Source organism: Mobula hypostoma, chromosome 15 (genome assembly GCF_963921235.1).
Source record: "Mobula hypostoma chromosome 15, sMobHyp1.1, whole genome shotgun sequence".
NCBI lineage: Eukaryota > Metazoa > Chordata > Chondrichthyes > Myliobatiformes > Myliobatidae > Mobula > Mobula hypostoma.
The window spans coordinates 22,322,213-22,345,297 of record NC_086111.1 but is presented as its reverse complement, the minus strand read 5'-3'; the positions used below and the strand labels follow the sequence as shown (position 1 = coordinate 22,345,297).

At 44.8% G+C, this 23,085-nt stretch overlaps 1 protein-coding gene across 1 annotated transcript in view; it reads right to left on the bottom strand.

The window, feature by feature from the left end:
- Positions 1–22,148, bottom strand: part of cav3 (caveolin 3) — a 32,088-nt gene extending 9,940 nt beyond the window's left edge. Inside the window, exon 1 of the mRNA XM_063068381.1 lies at positions 21,714–22,148. Within this exon, the coding sequence (XP_062924451.1) occupies positions 21,714–21,824 (111 nt within the window). The 5' untranslated portion in view covers positions 21,825–22,148. The remainder of the gene's footprint in view (positions 1–21,713) is intronic.
- Positions 22,149–23,085: the final 937 nt, after the last annotated feature.

Sequence of the window (23,085 nt, the reverse complement as noted above, 5' to 3'; positions counted from 1 at the left end):
TGGAGGAAAACACACAGAGGATGCAGGGGGGGGGGGATCAAAAAGGCGAGGGAAGAGGACCGGGTCGAGACAACAGAGGCTTATGGAGAAGAGAAGTTATAAGCCGTGTCGCCCCTCTCTCATCATGGGAAATGTGAGATCGCTGGGTAATAAAATGGATGAATTGACGGCGCTTGTCAGGAGTCAGAGAACATTTTGGGAGAGCAGTGTTATGTGTTTTACTGAGACGTGGCTGCACGAGGACATACCCAATCAAAGCGTTTCCATACAGGGCTTCCAGACCATTCGAGCTGACCGGAATTGCACGGAGAGCGGTAAGTGTAAAGGAGGGGGGCCTGTGGTTCTGGTAAACAACAGATGGTGCAATCCTGGGCATATTACGATCAAGGGACGTGTTTGTAGCCCGGATATTGAACTTTTTGCTGTTGGACTCCGGCCATATTATTTGCCAAGGGAAACCTCGCATGCAATTGTGGTTGTTGTGTACATCCCTCCCTCTGCCAACCCGATGTCGGCGTGTAACATCATCTACACTGTCATAGCCAGATTAGAAACCCAGCACCCGAGTGCCCTCATTACCATCTCGGGTGACTTCAACCATGTTACCATGGCTAGAACACTGCCCAACTTCACGTAGTATGTGAGCTGTACAACCAGAGGGGAGAGGACTCTGGATTTGATGTACGCTAACGTTAAGGATGCATACAGCTTCTCTCCCCTCCCCCCATCGGGAAGGTCAGATCACAACCTGGTGCATCTAAAACCCTGCTACGTGCCTCTGGTGAAGAGTAAACCTGCAACCTCGAGGACAGTGAGGAAATGGTCGGAGGAGGCTTATGAGGTGCTCCAGGGTTGTTTTGAGGTGACAGACTGGCAGGCACTCTGTGAGCCACATGGAGAGGATATTGATGGGCTCACAGAGTGCATCACTGATTACATCAACTTCTGTGTGGACTGCAATGTTCTGGCAAGAACTGTCCTTTGTTATTCAAATAACAAGCCATGGGTGACAAAGGACATTAAGGACATCCTGAACGCTAAAAAGAGGATGTTTAGAGATGGAAATAGGGAGGAGCAGAGGGCAATACAGAGGGACCTGAAAGCCAGGATCAGGGAGGCTAAAGACAGATACAGGAGGAAGCTTGAGTGGAAACTCCAGCAGAACAACATGAGAGAGGTCTGGAGTGGGATGAGGACCATCACTGGGTTCTGGCAAACTAGCAACAGAGGAGCTGAAGGCACTGTGGACAGGGCCAACGAACTTAACCTGTTCTTTAACAGATTTGACATTGTGACCCCTGCCCATCCCCAACATGAGCCATCTGTTGTCGGCCCCCAACCAACACATATTCCACTCTCCCCTCCTACCCCTCCTCACAGTAACCCACCCTGCTCTCATGACTATACCCCTTCCCCACACGAAACCACCACGGTGGGCTTCACAGCTGAACAGGTGAGAAGACAGTTGGAACGTCTCAACCCAAGCAAGGCTGCAGGACCGGATGGTGTCAGTACCAGGGTGCTCAAAGCCTGTGCCTCTCAGCTATGTGGAGTACTTCGCCACGTATTCAACCTGAGCTTGAGGCTCCGGAGGGTTCCTGTGCTGTGGAAGACGTCCTGCCTCATCCCTGTGCCAAAGACGCCGTGCCCCAGCGGCCTCAATGACTACAGACCGGTGGCATTGACCTCCCACATCATGAAGACCCTGGACAGACTTGTTCTGCAGCTGCTCCGGCCTATGGTCAGGCCACACTTAGATCCCCTCCAGTTCGCCTACCAGCCACGACTAGGAGTTGAGGATGCCATCGTCTACCTGCTGAACCGTGTCTACGCCCACCCTGGACAAGCCAGCAAGCACTGTGAGGGTCATGTTTTTTGACTTCTTCAGTGCGTTCAACACCATCCGCCCTGCTCTGCTGGGGGAGAAGCTGACAGCGATGCAGATGGATGCTTTCCTGGTGTCATGGATTCTTGATTACCTGACTGGCAGACCACAGTACGTGTGCTTGCAACACTATGTGTCCGACAGAGTGATCAGCAGCACTGGGGCTCCACAGGGAAATGTCTTGTCTCCCTTTCTCTTTACCATTTACACCTCGGACTTCAACTACTGCACAGAGTCTTGTCATCTTCAGAAGTTTTCTGATGACTCTGCCATAGTTGGATGCATCAGCAAGGGAGATGAGGCTGAGTACAGGGCTACGGTAGGAAACTGTGTCACATGGTGTGAGCAGAATTATCTGCAGCTTAATGTGAAAAAGACTAAGGAGCTGGTGGTAGACCTGAGGAGAGTTAAGGTACCGGTGACCCCTGTTTCCATCCAGGGGGTCAGTATGGACATGCTGGAGGATTACAAATACCTGGGGATACGAATTGACAATAAACTGGACCGGTCAAAGAACACTGAGGCTGTCTACAAGAAGGGTCGGAGCCGTCTCTATTTCCTGAGGAGACTGAGGTCCTTTAACATCTGCCGGACGATGCTGAGGATGTTCTACGAGTCTGTGGTGGCCAGTGCGATCATGTTTGCTATTGTGTGCTGGGGCAGCAGGCTGAGGGTAGCAGACACCAACAGAATCAACAAACTCATTCGTAAGGCCAGTGATGTTGTGGGGATGGAACTGGACTCTCTCACGGTGGTGTCTGAAAAGAGGATACCGTCTAAGTTGCATGCCATCTTGGACAATGTCTCCCATCCACTACATAATGGACTGGTTGGGCACAGGAGTACATTCAGCCAGAGACTCATTCCTCCAAGATGCAGCACAGAGCGTCATAGGAAGTCATTCCTGCCTGTGGCCATCAAACTTTACAACTCCTCCCTTGGAGGATCAGACACCCTGAGCCAATAGGCTGGTCCTGGACTTACTTCCTGGCATAATTTACATATTACTATTTAACTATTTATGGTTTTATTACTACTTAATTATTTATGGTGCAACTGTAACGAAAACCAATTTCCCCCAGGTTCAATAAAGTATGACTATGATTATGTAAGGACATGTTCGGCACAGATTTGTGGGCTGAAGGGCGTGTATTGTGCTATAGGTTTTCTATGTTTCTATGATTATTTCTCTCTACAGATGCTGCCTGACTTTCTGAATACCTCTAGTACTTTGTGTGTGTTACTTTGGATTTCTAGCATCTGCAGAATCTCTGGTGTTTAAGACTTAACTTTGACATGGATAATTGATTCAAAACTCATCTCAGACCCCACTGTGGGATTGTTTGTAAAGTCTCTCAGACAGAGGCAAGGGAGAAGTGGATGGCTAGAAAACTAGAATTGTCATTGGGAATAAAGCAAGTATTTTCAGTGTTCTTAATTACTCCTCTTCGCACCACATGCAATGCTGAAAAATCAGTTTGCAGACAGTGGTGGGACTAAGAGTGGCCTAGAACTGAAGATTGCCAATGTAATTGCAGAAATGACTGCTGTGTTTTTGGATTATGTTCTGATACCAAACACCAGCTGTTAATAAGAATTACCAGTTACAAATGATAATCTTTTGGAGACACCAGACTGAGCAGTGCACAAAAAAAGGAGGTCAGGCAGAGAACTATCGAGATGATGAAGAGTAAGCCAGGCAAGAACAATTCCATCCATCTGAACAATATTGGAGAAATCACAGTATCACACTGGAGAACACTTAGCCTATCCAGTCTGTACCAGCTTAAGCAAGAGCTAATTCTACTTCCTCCTCGTCCACCCAAGCCCTGCTAATAGATTTTCTTTCAAGTACTTACAGAGGTTGAACCTCCTGCACTAACCCAGCCAGGGTAGATTCTAGAGCTATCCACTCATTGCCTCAAAAGTTTGCCCCAATTATTTCACTATACTGTATCCTCTGGTTCTTCACTACCTCCACAAAGGAACCCGTCCCAAACATCAAGCACACTTATAAATTCCCCTCTGCAAGGTAAACAGCTTTCAGTGGCTATTAGGTATGAGGCTAAGCTGTAAATAGGTCTGGAAGACGAGTTGGGAGGTCACGAGCACAAGTTACATTATTGCCAAGATTGGATAGAGCTATTTCAATTCTATGCAAAGGCCAGCAGTATGAATGGAGATTTACAAGCAAGGAAAGATGGGTGTATGTTGGAAAGTGAGGAGGCTGGCGAAGGGGCAATAGGTTGCAAAGACAGTGGGGTTTGAAGGTCGTGGTTGTTTTGAGGAGGGTGACGATGAAGGTAAGGTCCCAGTACCCGATGGAGACAGGTTGGGGGGTTGGGCTGTCGGTTTACTGGGAACAGGAACAAGGAAGCAGAAGGTCTGCATCACTGATAAGATGGGCTCAGGAAGGGCACAAGTAACAATGGGAAAAAGGTAGGTAAAGGTGTGTTCAGAGCTGGGCATGGGGGCAATCAAGTTTGTAGCGCACAAGCTGGGAGTTACGTTTGTATTCCTGGTGGCCGAGGAATATTGAGCAGATTTGGCAGATACAGCCAAATGGTGCTTTATGTGTGGAATGGCTAAACAAGTAGTCCATCATGTGTTCAATCAGCAGAGCTAAGGGATGAATCAAGGTGGAAATGGGCAATAGAGAGAGGAAGGGGCGATTGGGGGGGGGGTCACTGTGATTTAATTATCTGGGTTAGTCTCTTCCAGAACAATACACCATCAAACTCCAACTTCAAGTTTATTGTCATAGGCACACACACAGAGCATTAATGCCTTGAAAATTAGCCCTTTGCAGCAGCAGCACGGTACATTACAAGACGAGTACAAACATGCTAACATAAACTTAATTTAACCGATATGGTACATAACTTACACATGTGCAAAATAAACATCCAAATAAACATAAATAAATTGTTGTGGTTGTATTCTCCAAATCGGAATGGGAAAGACTTAGAATAGCATTCTTTCCACTTAATGGAAATTGTTACACATGCACACACAAACACCTCCAGTCTGGACCCCACTAGACAGCCTACCCATTATCGCATGCTATACTGAGAGTGGGCTGTACTGTAAGAGATATTGACTGTTTAGTCAAGACTTTAAAATAAGACTCAACCTATTCTCTGAACCAGATTAATACTTCACTTGATACTATTTGCAAAAGAGCTCAGATGTTCTCCTGGGATTTTGAGAAACATTTATTCCTCAATCAACACTGCCAAAATTTACTGCTGTCCGTGCGAATTTGCTGCCTACACATAGGCTGCTGGATTTCCTACATATTCTGACTAAAGCTCATACATATCCCATTAGCTATAAGGTACCTTGGCATGTCTGAGTCCTTAATTACAAGTTTATTTTTTCTTTCATTGGTTTGAAATGAAAAAGTGAACAGAAGGTATCAAATTATCTTCCAATTTTGAATATACAGATGTGTTTCAGAGAGCACAGGAATGGAGAAAGCAGCAGAAATGGAAAGGGGGTAGAATTCTGCGATGTTATTGCATTACATGGCAGGAAATTACATCTACTGCACTACTTTTATTTATTTGAGATTAGCTGCAATTATATGATTTATTTTCCACATTATGTACAAGCATCAAAAAGATGTCTGACCTCACTGCTGTGGAATATTGTAGACTTTAAATATGGGTGTTTCATAGTGAAAAATATACTAAACTCAGAACTTTACGTTCGAGCACAAAATTCAGTTTTCTGCATCACTTCAACACTGAAGCAAATCTCCTGCATGGCCTGATTTAAAAAAGACCGGACCTACTCAATGGACAATTTATTGAACTTACATCTAGACATTAATTAATTGGTTACTTGTATTTGTAATTTATAACAAATGTAACCTTAAGGTTTTTTGTTACAATCAGTTTTCAAACAAGTTCATGCTCTGAATCACATCCGATTCGCTCACTGCCCCACAATCGCTCGACTGATATGATTCCAGCTAAAACGCTGACATGTTGTTTCAAATTCCTCCACAACCCCAGCCCTCACTTCTTCTTCAGTTCTGCAACAACACAAGATCTTGGTATTTCTGATTTCCAGCCTTTTGCTCACCCCTGACTTTTACTCTACTGGTTGCGTTGAGTTGTTCTCCGATCCTGGCAATTTACAACCCGACCATCAATCACCTAAGCTCTTCCGAATGATTTCACTCTTCTATCAGTGATGGATTGCCATCGTGGGATTTCTTCTTTCAACTTTTCAACCCATTCCTTTTCCTTGGCAGTTCTTAAAATCTACTTCTTTGCATCAACTTTAATATAGCCAAATATAGTAGAGGGGTTTTTTGGTCACCTCCTCTACTATCTCTTTGCTTGTTGACCTTCTTGTGGAGAACCCTGGGGCACTTTGCTATGTTAAAGTTGATTGAATGTGCCAGTTGTTACCTGTTTGATGGATCATCAGTAACAAGCAGAATCAGCAATCATTTCAACCTGAGCTCTTCAGCAACTCATTGCTTAACTTGCTGCCTTCTCCACATTGATGTAGGGGCTATTATATGTAGATGATAAATATGAATTGTGAGGTCAGATTAATTACTCAGTAGCTAAATTAATCAGGAAATTTTGTCATTAACTTGCATGCATATCTAGTAACTAATTGGGCTGTTTTCTCCTCGCTCAGAATGGGATGCAAATTCAAACACAAACCCCCCCAGGTCTCTCCCATGCATGAACCTATCCAAATACCTCTTAGGTGTTGCAATTACGCCCAACTTGACTACTTCCTTTGGCAGTTCATTCCAGGCACACACTACCCTCAGTGTAGAATCATTTTGAGAGGGGCAATGGACCCATTATACCTCATTTCTTTTGCCCCTCTTTATCCCAAACTCCCACCTTTTCGAATCCGAAAACAGGACGTTAGCTGATTCTTGACCTCGCAATCTATCTCATTATGGCTTTGCCAGGCAGCTTAGTGGTTGCTGGAACACTTGACAGTGCCAGCAATCAGGGTTTGATTCCCACCACTGTCTGTATGTTCTTCCTAAGGCTGCATGGCTTTCCTCCAGAGGCTCTGGTTTCCTCCCACATTGCGAGGCCGTGCAGGTTGGTAGGTTGGTGGGTTGTGGGCGTGCTACGTTGACACCAGAGGCTTATGGGCTGCCCCAGCATATCCTTGGACTTTGTTGGTTGTTGACACAAACAACACATTTCACTGTATGTTTCAATATGAATGTGAAAAATAGGGCGAATCATTAATCTTTATCACCTTGTTTACAAGCTCTATAGCTGTTATACTTTCTTCTGCATTCTGCTATTGTTTTACCTTTTCTACCTTGATGTACTGCGTAATGATTCAATCTGTGTGAATAGTCAAGTTTTTTGTTGAATCTTGGTTCATGTAACAATATGAACTTGTGGGGAAACTTCTCCACTCAGGGGGTGGTGTGAGTGTCGAATAAACTGCCAGTGGAAGTGGGTCAGTCAGTTTGCTGGGAATATGGTCCGGATGCGGTTTGATGGGAGTAGGCAGAATAATGGTTTGGCATGGACTAGATAGGCAGAAGGGCCAGTTTGTGTGTTGTGGTGCTTTATGATTCTGTAGTTCCGACAATAAACAGGTGAAGTTGTTGCCTTCTCCAGACTGATGTATGGGCTATTACATGTCGGTGGTAAATATGAATTATGAGGTCAAATTAATTACTCAGTAGTTGAATTAATTAGGATATTTTGTCATTAAGTTGCATGTCGATCTAGTAACTGATTGGGTTGTTTTCTCCTCACTCAGAATGGGATGCAAATTAGAATATAAACCCTCCAAGCCTCTCCCATGATTGGAAAGGTAGCAAATTGGCTGCTGTCCTTTTGCTAATGCACACCGCTTCGATTGCATTTGTCTATTTGCTGTTCCATCCTTTATTTATTTTCTGTGTGCTGACCAACTTACTGGCAAAACAACAGGAAGTTTTAAAGTATCACAAGGAAGTGACTATTTAGGCACATTTAAGTGATGTTGTTTTTCTTCCTGAACCACTGTGAGAGGACAGGCAGGACTTTGCTTTAACTTCTCATCCAGTGAGTGGGAACCCTACAGTACAGATTTCAACCAATACCGACTGGGAATGTTAACCTAGATTAAAGCATCAAGTTCCTGGAGTGGAGTTTGATCTCACAACTTCTGTCCAGGAAATAAATGCCTATCCCAGGCCAAGTCTACGAACTCAATCTGTGAGATGATATTGAGCTTATACTCTCAGTGGCCACTTTATTAGGTACACCTACTCTTTAATGCAAATATCTAATCAGTCAACCACGTGGCAACAACTCACTGCCTCAAAGCATGCAGACATGTTCAAGAAGTTTGACTTTGACTGTCGAATGGTTGTTGGTGGCAAACAAGATGGTTTGATGGGATTTTCATGCATGACAGTCTCTAGCGTTTACAAAGAGGGGCCTGAAAATAAAAGAAAAGCATCCAAGAAGCAGCAGTTCTGAGGGTGAAAATGCCTTGTTGATGAGAATGGCCAGACTGGTTCAAGCTGACAGGAAGGAGACAGTAACTCAAACAACCACACATTACAACAGTGGTGTGCAGAAGAGCATCTCTGAAGTGGAAGGGCTACAGCAGCAAAACACCACGAACAGGAGCGCTGCACACGCAGGGCCCTCAGTATTATTAAGGATTCCACCCGTCCATCCATCATCCTCTTCGACTTTCTACCATCAAGCAGGAGACTACGATGCATAAAGACAAGAACAGTCAGGATGAGAAGCAGTTTCTCAGTTTCTTCCCCAGGCCATTAGGCTTCCCATACTCATGGTATTCAAAGTGTCACTGCTTAATCTAGTCTGTACCTTCCGTTATTTAAAATGAATGTACTTTAGTTTGTTACTTATGTGTGATTCATCTGTATATTTTATCCTTACCTTCATAAGTTATCAAGTGTTGTGTGTGTTTCGTGCTTTACACCCTGGTTTGAAGAAATGTTGTCTCATTTCCATATACATTATATGGATATATACATAATATACATGTATATAGTTAAATGACAATAAATTTGACTTGTCTTGACTTAAGCTTAGTGGCGACTTCATTAGGTAAAGGAAAATTATAAGACATAGGAGCCCAATTGGGCCATTCACCACATTGAGTCTACTCAGCTATTCCATTATGGCTGATTTGTTATCTCTCTCAGCCTCATTATCCTGCCTTCTCTACCTAACCCTTGGCACACAGACTGATGAAGAACTCTGCTGTTAGGAAGTGACCGTTCAGTGTAGTTCCAGCAGGCCATAGATGCTTTTCTATTAACCCCATTATCACCCTCTGGAATTACTGAATAATCTTATCTTCAATATCCTAACCTATTGGTTCGAGGCCTAGCGTCCAGTCATCGGTTGGTCCTGGGGTCGATGCTGAGGATCGCAAGTCAAGGCCCGTAAGCCAGAGCCGTGAGTCTGCGAACCTGCAGCAAGTCCGCTGGGGAAGTCGAGGCTCCATGTCTCTGAGCCCAAGTTCAAGCCCAAGTCCACTGGAGGCTAGAAGCCTGTCCTGGGGGGTTAGATGGGTGCGTATTTGCGAGGGAGTGAGGGAGGACCGGGGCTTATTTTGCTGAGCTTGTTTTTTTGTTGCTTGTTGTGTTCTGTGTTGTTCTGCCGAGCATTGTTAGTTATGCTATGTTAGTACTGGAATATGTGATGACACCTGCAGGCTGCCCCCCAGAACACCCTCAGGCATGTTGGGTTGTTAATGCAAACAATGCATTTCACTGTACTTATGTAGACATGAATAATTTTGATTCTTGGTATAATCCTTGCCTGGTCTGCCGATAAACTGGTTTAGATTCTGACATTAACCTTGCTCACTTCACTTAAGACCCTTATGACCATCTCATTTTGCAGACAGGATCTGAAACTAGTCTCAATGTTTCATTCTTGGTCTTTGTTCTCCCCCTCCAGGTCTGGTGCAAGGACATTGTTTGTTCTCTCCCTCTAAGGTTTGATACAAGGACATTCTTTCCCACCACAGGATTGGCTAATTAGGTACAATGTTGGCTCAGTATCCTGGACTCCTGATTGAGTGGTGATATGCAGCTCATGTCTGTGAACTCTTTCTATCTCCAGCAGCCCCTACCCCTTCCCCTTCTCAGTCAGGCCTACGAAGGGAAGTAGTCAGTGCGGAAAGAGGCAGAGAGGCAGAGGGAATCAGACAACTGCACCCGCAAAGCTTCAGGCTGGATTGCTACACACATTAGACAAATTAACTTTGGATGCAGAAAAATCCTAACTTCTGGGGGGATTTACACATTTCTCTGGCTTCCTCCCACATCCTAAAACCATGCAGGTTTGTAGTTAACTGGCCACTGCAAATTGTCTAAGTGTGTAGGTGAGTAGTACAATCTGGGGAATGATAAGCATACTAAGTATCTCACCAGATATTTAGAGTAGACGTGAAGAGGATTGGTGTTGGTTCATTATTGTCACATGTACCAGGATACAGTACAGTGAAAAGCTTGTCTTGCATTGCGTTCATGCAGATCAGATCATTACACAGTGCATTGTGCTAGAATAAGGTAAAACAACTACAATGCTGAATAAAGAGAAAATGCTACCAAAAGAGTGCAGTGCGGGTAAACAGTAAAGGGCAAAGTCATAACAAGGTAGGTCATGAGATCAAGAATCTGTCTTATCATACTGGAGGTCCGATAAGAGTGCGATAGAATCTTCCGTTAGTAGGACAGTCTCATCTCCAAGGGCACAGCCTCAGCCCACAACCCACAAGCAATGCCAGGTAGAATGAATTCCTCGCTTCCATGTCAATAAATGTGCACTGGATTTGATTTTATTTGTTTTTATTTATAGATTCAGCATGGTAACAGGCCCTATGGCCCCGTGCCACCCTGTCAAACCCATGGGACCAATTAATCAACTCATCCACATCTTTGGAATGTGGGAGGAAACCAGAGCACCCAGAGGAAACACACACATTTACAGAGAGAACGTGCAAAGTCCCTTCAGACCGCGGTGGGAACCGAACCCAGGCTGCTGGTGTTGTAATAGCATGACACTAATCTCTATGCTACCATGCTGTCCCATTACTTTGTTACAGCGGTGCAAGTGAGCACCTAATGCTTAGCAACAAGCGCGGTCACACTCACTGTTGCAAATCCCTCTGATGGGAATTAATTCCTGCAGATTTTCTGCCCTGAGAACCCGAGTGAATCGGTTAATAAAACAACAGCCTCGTGGTAACACAAGAGACTGCAAACACTGTAATCGGAGGCAAAAATATAAAGTATATACCAGAATATATAAGCAAGGATGCTGAAACTTTATAAGGCATTGGTCAGACTACACTTGGAGCATTGTGAGCAGTTTTGGGCCCCTTATCTAAGAAAGGATGTTCTGGTGTTGGAGAGGGTCCAGAGGAGGTTCATGAGAATGATCCCAGGAATGAAAGGGTTAATATATGAGGAGCATTTGATGGCTCTGGGCCTGTACTCATTGCAGTTTAGAAGAATGAAGGGGGATCTCATTGAAATCTATTGTATATTGAAGGGCCTCGATAGAGTGGACGTGGAGAGCATTTTTCCTTTAGTGGGGAAGTTTGGGATGAGACAGCACAGCCTCAGAATACAAGGCCGTACTTTTAGAACAGAGATGAGGAGGAGTTTCTTCAGGCAGAGGGTTGTGAATCTGTGGAATTCATTGCCACAGGTGGCTGTGGAGGCCAGGTCATTGGGTATATTTAAAGCGGAGATTGATAGGTTCATGATTAGTCAGGGTGTCAAAGGTTACAGGAAGAAGGCAGGAGAATGATGTTGGTTGGGATAATAGAACGGTGGAGCCTTCGATGGTCCAAATGGCCTAATTCTGTTCCTGTGCCTTACGGCATTATGGTCTTAAACAACAAGCCGTTGGAGGACCCTAGCAGGCCAGACACCATCTGTGGAGGCAAAGGAATAGTAAACCTCTCAGGTTGAGACTGAGAGTGCAGAGGAGAGGTGGCAGGTATAAAGAGATGAAAGGGAAATGTGAGGCACATTCTGGCAGATGATACGTATAACCATGTGAGGGGAAGATTAACGGGCAGCCCTGCAGTTGATACCAGGGCTCCACTTCCAAATCTGTCCCTTCACTGACTTCAAACACTGAATTGAAAGTGAGGTCCACTGCACAGTAAGCATAAAGCTAGCTACTCTGAGTGCTGCTTGTTGCTAGGCTGCCCAAACACCAGCAAAAGCACTGAGGCTTCGCTCCAGAAACAGACAGTTTATCAGGGTCAAGTTACAGCTCAGCCAGTCAGGCAACCCCGCCCTCCTGGGCACCGTAGGTCCCCTCATTTCTCGGCTGCAGTGCTGGCAGCGCATAGCGTGAGAGTGAAACATTCCATCGGAGTGGTATTCTGTCAGAGCAGGTGTCACCAGCTGCCAGCTACCCCTTCTGTGCCATTGATTTGCCTCAGCAAATACCACCCCGCCCTACCTCCAATCTAGCACTGAGGGCCAAAGACCTGAGAGATTGCCTGTGAAATAAGCCTGCAGGCCTCAGTGTATTTCTGTTTTAAATCCTTCTTGACTTTATGCAATGCTTGGGCATGATCAGGACTAGTGCCTCAGGAAATCTGCAAAGGAATTCATTGCACTTGTGGTCACGTGATGATTTGAGTTCTGTTTCTCGAAAAGTCTTCAGAAATAAAAAAGCACTGGTCACTGAAAGGGCAGGAAGCCTGGCAGCGGCAGCTGGGCTCCAGTCCCTCTCCAAAGTGGCCGAATAATTGACCATCAAAGTGGACTCGTCATGAGGTCACACAGAGACACAGTACAGCAAAAAGCCCTTCAGCCCAATAAAGCCCCACCAACCACCAACCAGCAGTTACACCAATCCGGAAAATTCCATTCTTTTAATTCTCCTCACATTATCAACTCCCCACCCCACTCACCTACAGCCCAGGGATAATTTACACAAAATTCTGGAGGAACTCATCAAGTCAGGTAACATCCAGGGAGGGAAATAAACAGTTAATGTTTTGGGCCGAGATCTTTCACCAGGACTAGAAAGGGAGGGGGAAGAAGCCAGAATAAGAAGGTGGGGGGGGGGGAAGGGGAAGGAGTACATACTGGCAGGTGAAAAGGATGTGGAAATGATGGTTCTCATGGTGAGGGAGTCCCGGACAAGAGGACACACCTTCAGGATAGAAGGGTATCCATTTAAAACTGAGTCATGAAGAAGTTTCTTTAGCCAGAGGGTGGTGAATTTGTGGAATTTATTACCACAGGCAGCTGTGGAAGCCAGGTCATTGAGTGTATTTAAGGCAAAGCTTGATTGGTTCTTGATTGGACACATCAAAGGTTATGGGGTGAAGGCTGGGGAGTGGGGCTGAGGAGAGGGAAAAAAGGATTAGCCATGATTGAATGGCAGAGCAGACTCAATGGGCCAAATGGCCTAATTCTGCTCCTATATCTTATGGTCCATAGGTGATAGGTGACACCAGGTGTAGAGGAAGGTGGGTGGGAGGTATGAAGGAAGAAGATGGGAGATGTTAGGTGGAAGAGGCAAAAGGCTGAAGAAGAAGAGATTCAATAGGAGAGGACAGTGGGCCGAGGAAGACGGGAAGGAGGAGGGGCACCAAAGGAAGGTGATGGACAAGTGAGGAGAAGAAAAGGGGTGAGAGGCAAACCAGAAGTGGGAATGGAAAAAGAGAAAAGGGAGTGAAGGTGCACAATTACCAGAACTTAGTGAAACTGAAGTTCATGCCATCAGATTGGAGGCTAACCAGACAGAATATGAGGTGCTGCTCATTCAAACTGAGTGTGGCCTCATCACGGTAGTATAGGAGGCCATGGACTGACATGTCAGAATGGGAATGGGAAATTGAAATAGAAATGGCTGAGCACTGGTAACCATGCCTTTTGTGGCAAATGGAACGAAGGTGCTTGGTGAAGTGGTCCAATAATCTACATGTGGTCTCACCTTTGTGAAGGAGATCTCACCGGGAGTATTGATATAGTAGATGACCCCAACCAACTCCCTTGTCCACTCAGCCTTCCCAACTGATATCCCTCCTCAAAGTTCTGAGTTGACAGTGCAAATGTATTATCAAAGTATGGGCAGTATATAGCCTTGAGATTTATCTCTTGCAGGCACCCATAAAACAAAGAAACTGAAAACAATCCACAAGAAACCACACACAAGCAAGCAATCACCTACAAGCAGAACAAGTGCTACAACCGCCCACTCACCTCCTCCCTCACACTCCTTCCAGATGAGGTGACTTTTCACCTGCAGGTCTGTCGAGGTCATCTTCTGGCACAGTGAAACAGTGGCTCGACTGTCTGCACCACTGCAAGACATTCAGCTGTATACACTCACAGACAATAGCACCAACAGCGACACGCTCTGAGAATGAAGCTATCCCTGATATTTTTTTAAAAAACAGGCTCTCATACCTCTCTCAGACAACCACAGAATCAAAAAGCTCTCAGCACATTACTTATGCATCAACTTTTTGAATATGTTACAATTGATCACAGTCTCCATCCTCGCAATTCAATAAGCAATTGCTCCTCTAAGGACACATCCAATACCCAAAGTGAAACAATATCCATAACTCTTCAGGCTATTTACTCTAGTTCACGACAACATACCTGTTTTGTCAGGCTAAACTGTAGAAGTAAAGGCACCAGATAGTATAATTAACATAAATTCAAAGTCAAGTTAGATCCCATTCTCATCTGCTTTCAATAATAACCGCTGGCTAAGGCTGCATTTGTTTTTCTGTTCCTTGGGTCAGGAACAGCAAAGGCAGGGAAAAGTTGGGAGGTATGAGTGAGTGGAGGTGGGGGGGCGGCGGGTGTGTGTGTGTGTGTGTGTGTGTGTGTGTGTGTGTGAGAGAGAGAGAGAGAGAGAGAGAGTGTATGTCAGTGTGTGTGCGCGTGCATGTATGGGGGAGGGGTGTTGTTGAAAGGTATGTGCAGAAAGGTGAGGGTAGGTACAGCCAAGCACAAAATGGACTCAGAGTTCCAAGTTGGAGACCTGAGGCATTTGCATTTTACTTCTAAGCCTCATCTGTACAACGGCAGCCTGACGAGTATTTAAAACAGATGGAGGGTGGCAAGTGTCCAGCAGCTGTGGGGAAGGTACAACCGGTCAAACATCTGTTCCCTATCTGCAGCAATGGTTCTGATGAATGGATCAAGTGTTGCATCTCCAAGTTTTCTGACGTCCAAACTGGGTACCAATTTGGTCTGTGAGAAGAAACAGAAATTTATTTGGAGGGATATAGACAGTTTTCATGAAAGGGCATAGAGCATGGCAAATGGAAGATAATGTGGAAAAATATGAAAGGTAGAGTACTTTTAAATTAGTAAAAAAATAGAAAGGTGGAGTACAGTTAAATTGCGGATAGATTGAAAAGTGTTGGTCCTGTTCTGTACTACATTCTTAAAACCGATCTGTGTGTCTCCATACACAAATCACTGAAAGTTACCATGCAGATGCAGCAAGTAGTTAGAATGATGAAAGGTGTTTTGGATTTTATTTCAAGAGGATGTGAGCACCAGAACAAGGTTATATTGCTTCAATGTGATGTGTCCACAGAAAAGCTTGCAGAGAGGAAGCATTATCTACCAATGAAGGAATTGCAAAAATCTCAGTCAGCTGAAGAAGTGAGGGAAGGGGAAGGTGGGACAGGCAAGGGGTGACTGCGCAGTAAAGAGACCCATGGGATTTCTCTTGGAATGTGGATTCCAGCCTCTGAGAATCCAATGCTGCTCCTTCCTCATCCTTATTCCACAGGGTCCATGCTGTCCACCATCTTGCTGAGGGTCTTCTCCAGACTCAAGGCAGGAGAAAGCCACTTATCTTTTTAAGTTTGCTCTGCTCTGCAGTATGGTTGTAGCTGAGAAGAATGTTAACTTCAATGACATGCCTTGGTTACGCTCACCTTTGTAATCTGCTGGGGCCAGTTAAAATGCAGATGAGACCCTAATAATGGAAGCCCCACTCCCTCGTCCACCAACAGAAAACAGCAGGTTAAGTGGGCAACAAGGAGAAAGATTGGGTAAACCCAATCTGTGACTTGTTAAACCCATCCACCACGGAGGATGTAACAAATTAGGGATTTATTCAATCCACTCAAAAACTTAAAAACAACTGCATGGTTCTCTATGTGTTTACAAGCAGATAAATAAAATACTTAGTAATAAATAGATGGAAGTCACACAAATGTGATTGTAAAGATAAGATAAATTAATTTTCTCTATGAAAAATAAATACCGCTGGACATACTTAGATCAAACATTAACTGCTGAGGTGCAATTTATGCAGTTGACCCCCTGGATGTTGAGATCCTTCCTTTGGACCTTGTTTCTCTGCTTATCCCAGTAAGAAAGGCTGCAATTTATCATTGCAACAACCTGTATCTTTTGCTCAACTATTCACTGGATGGCATGCTTGGATCAACTGTCTCAATGATCCACATGAGTGCCAACACAAGGTACAACTCATCTATATTTCTTAGAAGCTTGTGCAGATTCATCATGTCATCTGAAACTCTGACAAATATTCTCTTGATGCACAGTGGAGAGTATCCTGACTGGTTGCATCATGGCCTGGTGGGGAAACACCAAAGTCCACGATCAGAAAAGCCTATAAAAAGTATTGGATACAGCACATTCTATCACAGGAAAAACTCTCCCCACTATTGAGTACATCTGCAAAGAGCGCTACCTTACGAAAGCAGCATCCATCATCAAAGCACCCACCATCAAGGCCATGGTCTCTTCTCACTGCTGCCATCTGGTAGGAGGTACAGGAGCCTTAGGTCCACGCCGCCAGGTTCAGGAACAGTTGTTACCTTACTATCATTGGGCTCCTGAACCAGTGTGGATAGCTTTACTCACCTCAACACTGAACTGATTCCTCAACCTATGGACTTACTTTGAAGGACTCTATAACTCATGTTCTCAATATTATTTATTTAATTATTGTTATTTGTTTGCTTTTTTGTATTTGCATAGTTTGTCTTCTTTTGCACTTTGGTTGTTTGTTAGTCTTTGTGTGTAGTTTTTCCATTAATTCTATTGCATTCTTTGTATCTACTGTGTGTGCCTGCAAGAAAAGGTAGTATATGGTAACATCTATGTATTTTGATGATAATTTACTTTGCTTCCATCTTACACAGTGCAGACCAAAGGATTCAGCCTCTTAGCTTTCCCTTGTATATAAAGCTATTCAATCTGCTTGCTAGTCTTCATTGCACTCAGTGCTTCCCAATTTATTTATTTAGAGATACAGTGCAGAACATGTCTTTCCAGCCCAATAAGCCTCACTGCCCAGCAACCCACCTATTTAACACTTGCCTAATGACAGGACAATTTACAATGACCAATTAACCTACTGAAGGTGTGTCTTTGACTGTGAGAGGAAACCAGAGCACCCAGAGGAAACCCATGCAATCATGGTGATAATGCGCAAACTCCTTAGAGACAGTGCCAAAACTGAACTCTGAACTCCAGAACACATCAAGCTGCAAAAGCATCATGCTAACCACTAGACTACCACAGCATCCAATTCTTCCTTGATTCTTTGAATGAGAATCAAGTTGAGACATTAGCGACACCTGGCCGTCCTTCTCCAAGATGTTACCTTTATGTGAGCTATTTGAAAGCTTAAGTACTGCTCTTATGGGGTTGGACACAATACACTCTGCACAGACCGTATATCAAGTGCAGATTGTTATTAATGATTATGATATAGTTGGGATCACAGAGACATGGCTCCAGGGTGACCAGGGATGGGAGCTCAATGTTCAGGGATATTCAATATTCAGGAGGGATAGACACGAAGGAAGGGGAGGTGGGGTGGCGTTGCTGGTTAAAAAAGAGATTAACGCAATAGAAAGGAAGGACATAAGCCGGGAAGATGTGGAATCGATATGGGTAGAGCTGCGTAACACTAAGGGGCAGAAGACGCTGGTGGGAGTTGTGTACAGGCCACCTAACAGTAGTAGTGAGGTCGGAGATGGTATTAAACAGGAAATTAGAAATGTGTGCAATAAAGGAACAGCAGTTATAATGGGTGACTTCAATCTACATGTAGACTGGGTGAACCAAATTGGTAAAGGTGCTGAGCAAGGCTCAGTGCTGGGACCCCAGTTGTTTACAATATATATTAATGACTTGGATGAGGGAATTAAATGCAGCATCTCCAAGTTTGCGGATGACACAAAGCTGGGTGGCAGTGTTAGCAGTGAGGAGGATGCTAAGAGGATGCAGGGTGACTTGGATAGGTTGGGTGAGTGGGCAAACTCATGGCAGATGCAATTTAATGTGGATAAATGTGAAGTTATCCACTTTGGTGGCAAAAATAGGAAAACAGATTATTATCTGAATGGTGGCCGATTAGGAAAAGGGGAGGTGCAACGAGACCTGGGTGTCATTATACACCAGTCATTGAAAGTGGGCATGCAGGTACAGCAGGCGGTGAAAAAGGCGAACGGTATGCTGGCATTTATAGCGAGAGGATTCGAGTACAGGAGCAGGGAGGTACTACTGCAGTTGTACAAGGCCTTGGTGAGACCACACCTGGAGTATTGTGTGCAGTTTTGGTCCCCTAATCTGAGGAAAGACATCTTTGCCATAGAGGGAGTACAAAGAAGGTTCACCAGATTGATTCCTGGGATGGCAGGTCTTTCATATGAAGAAAGACTGGATGAACTGGGCTTGTACTCGTTGGAATTTAGAAGATTGAGGGGGGATCTGATTGAAACGTATAAGATCCTAAAGGGATTGGACAGGCTAGATGCGGGAAGATTGTTCCCAATGTTGGGGAGGTCTAGAACGAGGGGTCACAGTTTGAGGATAGAGGGGAAGCCTTTTAGGACCGAGGTTAGGAAAAACTTCTTCACACAGAGAGAGTGGTGAATCTGTGGAATTCTCTGCCACAGCAAACTGTTGAGGCCAGTTCATTAGCTATGTTTAAAAGGAAGTTAGATATGGCCCTTGTGGCTACAGGGGTCAGGGGGTATGGAGGGAAGGCTGGGTTCTGAGTTGGATGATCAGCCATGATCATAATAAATGGCGGTGCAGGCTCGAAGGGCCGAATGGCCTAATCATGCACCTATTTTCTATGTTTCTATGTTTCTATGTTTCTATGTTTCTATCACAGTTTGGCAGAGACCTTGTGGGCTTAAGAGCTCATTCCTGTGCTGTCCTCTATGCTCCGTATACGATTAAAGGTGACTTTGCTCACTAACTTCTGACAAAGACGACCGTGGGTTCAAACCCAGCTTTATTGATTTGAACACAATGAGTATGGGATGGCATTTCAATGTTCCATAAATCTACAGATTTGCCGATGACACAACTACTGTCGGTGGAATCGCAGGTGGTGATGGGGAGTGTACAGGAGTGAGATAGATTGGCTGGTTGAGTGGTGTCACAACAACAACCTTGCACTCAACCAAGACCAAACATTTGATTATGGACTTCAAAAAGTAGAAATTGAGGAAACACACACCAGTCCTTTTTGAGGGGTCGATAGTGGGAAGAGTGAGCAGTTTCAAGCTCCTTGGCGTTAACATCACTGAAGATCTTTCCTGGGCTCAACTTCTTATTATAATTACGAAGACTGCCTAAAGCCAGTGGCTACATTTCATTAGGATTTCATTGGTAGGTTACCAAAGAACCATTAGAAAGGAGGTGCCTGAAGACACATAGTCAACATTTTAGAAACAGCTTCTTCCCCTCCACCATCAGATTTCTGAATGCATGAACACTCTCTCTTTTTGCAAGACCTACTTTTATTATAATTTATAGTATATTTTATGTAGAGCTGCAAAACAACAAATTACGTAACATCCGTCAGATAATAAACCTGATTCTGATTCTCTCTCAGAAACGTGGTTATTTATATGAGATGTTAAATGCATCTGGTCTTATACATCCAGGTAAAAGATCCCATGGATTGATATCATGAAGGACAGGGAGGTCCATGATGTCTTGGAGAATGTTCATCCCTCCACAATGCCAGAAAACAGACTACAAGTATTAAGCAGCTGCACGAACTTAGTGAGTTAGGCAGCATCCACAGAGAAAAAAATTCCCAGTTGACATTTTGGGTTTCGTCCCTTCTTCTGAACTAAAGACATGGTGAAGTTAATAGCAAACTTGATGAAATTAACGAGTTTTATAAGTGCAGGAGGCAGCACCAATACAGTCATCAATGTAGATCATATAGAACATAGAAGAGTCCAGCACAGGAAATTGTCCCTTTAGTCCACAGTTTCTGCACCAACCATGTTACTAAATCAAATATATCTCTTCTGCCTGTACATAATCCATATCCCCCCACTCTCTGCATATTGATGTGTCTATCTAAAGACCTCTTAAACATTATTATCATAACTGCTTCCACTACTGCCCCTGACAGCACATTTCGGGTACTCATCAATCTCAGTGTAAAAAGAACTTACCCCGCACATCTCCTTTAAACTTTCCTCCTCTCACTTTAAATGCACGTAGCAGGGAGGGAGTTGGGGAGCAGTGTCAGAGTGAGTTTGGAAAGTGGACGACTCCGTCTAGCCAACAAAAGAGCAGACATAGCTGGAGCCAGTGCCTGTGCCCATGGTTACACACTTGATTGTGGGGTGAATCAAAAGAGAAATTGCTCAGGGCAAGAACAAGTTTTCTCAAGTCGAGGAGAGAGTTACTGGATGGAAGGACATCTCTTTAGAAAGGAGACGAGGAAGAATTTCTCTAGCCAGAGGATAGTGAATCTGCAGAGTTCATTACTGCAGACGGCTGCAGGGGCAAGTTATTGGGTATGTTTAAAGCCGAAGTTGATAGGCTGTTGATTAGTAAGGGTGTCAAAGGTCATGGGGAGAAAGGAGAATGGGGTTGAGGGGGTAGTAATCTGCCACAATGGGACAGCAAAACAGAATCAATAGGCCAAGTAGTCTATTTCTGCTCCTGTGTGTTACGGCCCTATGGAATTATTTGGATCTATGTTCTAGAAAGCTACAGAGACCCAAGGCCTTCCATATTGGGGATGGAAGTGTGTAGGGACTGGCGGTCCATGGTGAAGATGAGGAAGTTATTGCATGGTGGAAAGCAAGCAGGTATCCCAGATGTAGGCAGGAAGGGATTGGACAAGCTGGGGGTGGGTGAGAGGTACAAGATAGAGTCCAGGTATAAGGAGATGGGGCAGCAGTCTCCAGAAAACCTACTGTGGGGTGAATATTTGGAGGATCTTGCAATGCATACTTCCCAGGATATCAACAACACTCTGTTGATTGTCAAAGATTTTACTGCATAAAAGCTTTTTTTTGAACTTTTGTTTTGTTTCAATGCCCCCCCCCCCTTTAAAGTAACCCTCTTTTCGGTAAATGATATCTGGCCGCCACCACATGTGAGATAATCAATGAAAATTTAACTTTACAACTGTGGTTAATATCGAATCGCATACCGTACTACAGTAAGTGCAATTCCATCCAGAGTCTGTACATTCATAACAGAGCACAGCAGGTTAATTATAGAGCGGTTATCAACACCTCGGGGCTCGGTATATTTAGGGCAGGAACGCATTTAAAACGGTAACACTTAACCCTCCCCAAAAAAAATGACTGAAGAGTTGGGGAAACGGTCAATAATGAAGTGCAATTAGCCTTTAGAAATTGAAGTAAACTTGAAGGCGCGCGTTTGTTTTGAACAGTGCAGCATTATTAAAATGAGTGCAAAATGAAGGGTACGGGTTAATGAATGGGACAGCAGCTTAGGATCAACGGGTTTGGAATTACCAGAAACAAATTCCCAGCACACGCAGGTGACAATAGACGAAGCGGTTTCTACCTTGACCACATCCTCGTTGATGCGGTTGGGATCGCGGTTCACCAGGTCGATTTCCTTCGTGATACCACCTATGAACTTCTGCTCGGCGCTGTTCGGTTTCGTCTCAGCCATGGTTCTCAGTAACCTTGCTACCGACTGGTCGAGCCGCTCGAATGGACGGGAAGTAAAGCGTGCCTGTGTGGCGAAAGGAGGTCGGTCGGTCGTAAGGAAAGGTGGCGAGGACTTCTCCGCAACCAGCCCCCACCACGAAGTCCCAGCCGCACCCGGGATATCAGCCTGCAAGTCAAATCTGCCTGGAGTCCCTGCACCCCCGCCCTTCCACCACCCCGGGGCACTCCTCACAGGCAGAGCCGAGGGCGACCACCGGCACCGTTATAGGGCATTCCCGCGCCTTGTTTTGATAATAACACTGGCTGAAAATTCCTCCCTGTTGCCTGGACGCTGCGGGAAGGGGAGTGACAGCATTATCCTCAGTTAGACCCAGACTGGGCGATCGGAGCGCCCGAGCTGCTGACCTGGGACATTGGGAGCTGGGCTGAGCTATGTGGTTTAGAAAAATAATTAATGTTTGAACTGTATTTAACCAAAACAAAAGAACCCAGCAGAAAATATATATATACTTTTTCACTTATAACCAATCATTTATAAATACATTAACAAATCATGAAAACACGAGGAAATCTGCAGATGCTGGAATTTCAAGCAACACACACAAAAAATGCTGGTGAACGCAGCAGGCCAGGCAGCATCTATAGGAAGAGGTACAGTCGACGTTTCGGGCCAAGACAACAAATCATGAATACATTTTATGCATTGTACTGGTCAGGTCACTGGTCTGAGTGCTACTGGTATCATGTAACCCAGTACTACCTGTTGCATGGTCGGGTGGTCGGCGACTAAACCGGCTCCCCCACCGGGCTTGCCTGGTGAGGAGGGTGGCTCGACACCCTGTAGGACATAAAACAAGACCTATCAAAGGGGGAATGAACCCTCTCGTAGGGACAACGGCCATCTAGCAAACACGTGCCGTGAAGCGTGGAAAGGGCATCCCTTGCATCGAAGCTTGGTCTGGCCATTCACTGCAACAGAACTTCCCCCAGCTGCCTTGGACCCCACCATGCCGCTGGATCCGGGAGGGGATGTCGAGAGGGTGGGTCTGGACCTGTGCAACCCCCTATAATCCACTCATGCACACACTGTTCCTTTCTGAGGAGTGGGGTACCACCCCACTAACTGACTGAAAGGAACCATCATCATCCTATGGGATGGATAGCCAGAGAGACTGTACAGTTGCTGCAAAACAGTCTATTTCACAACATAAACCTGATTCTGCTTCAGGAGGGATGCCTCAAAAAGACAGCATTTATCATTA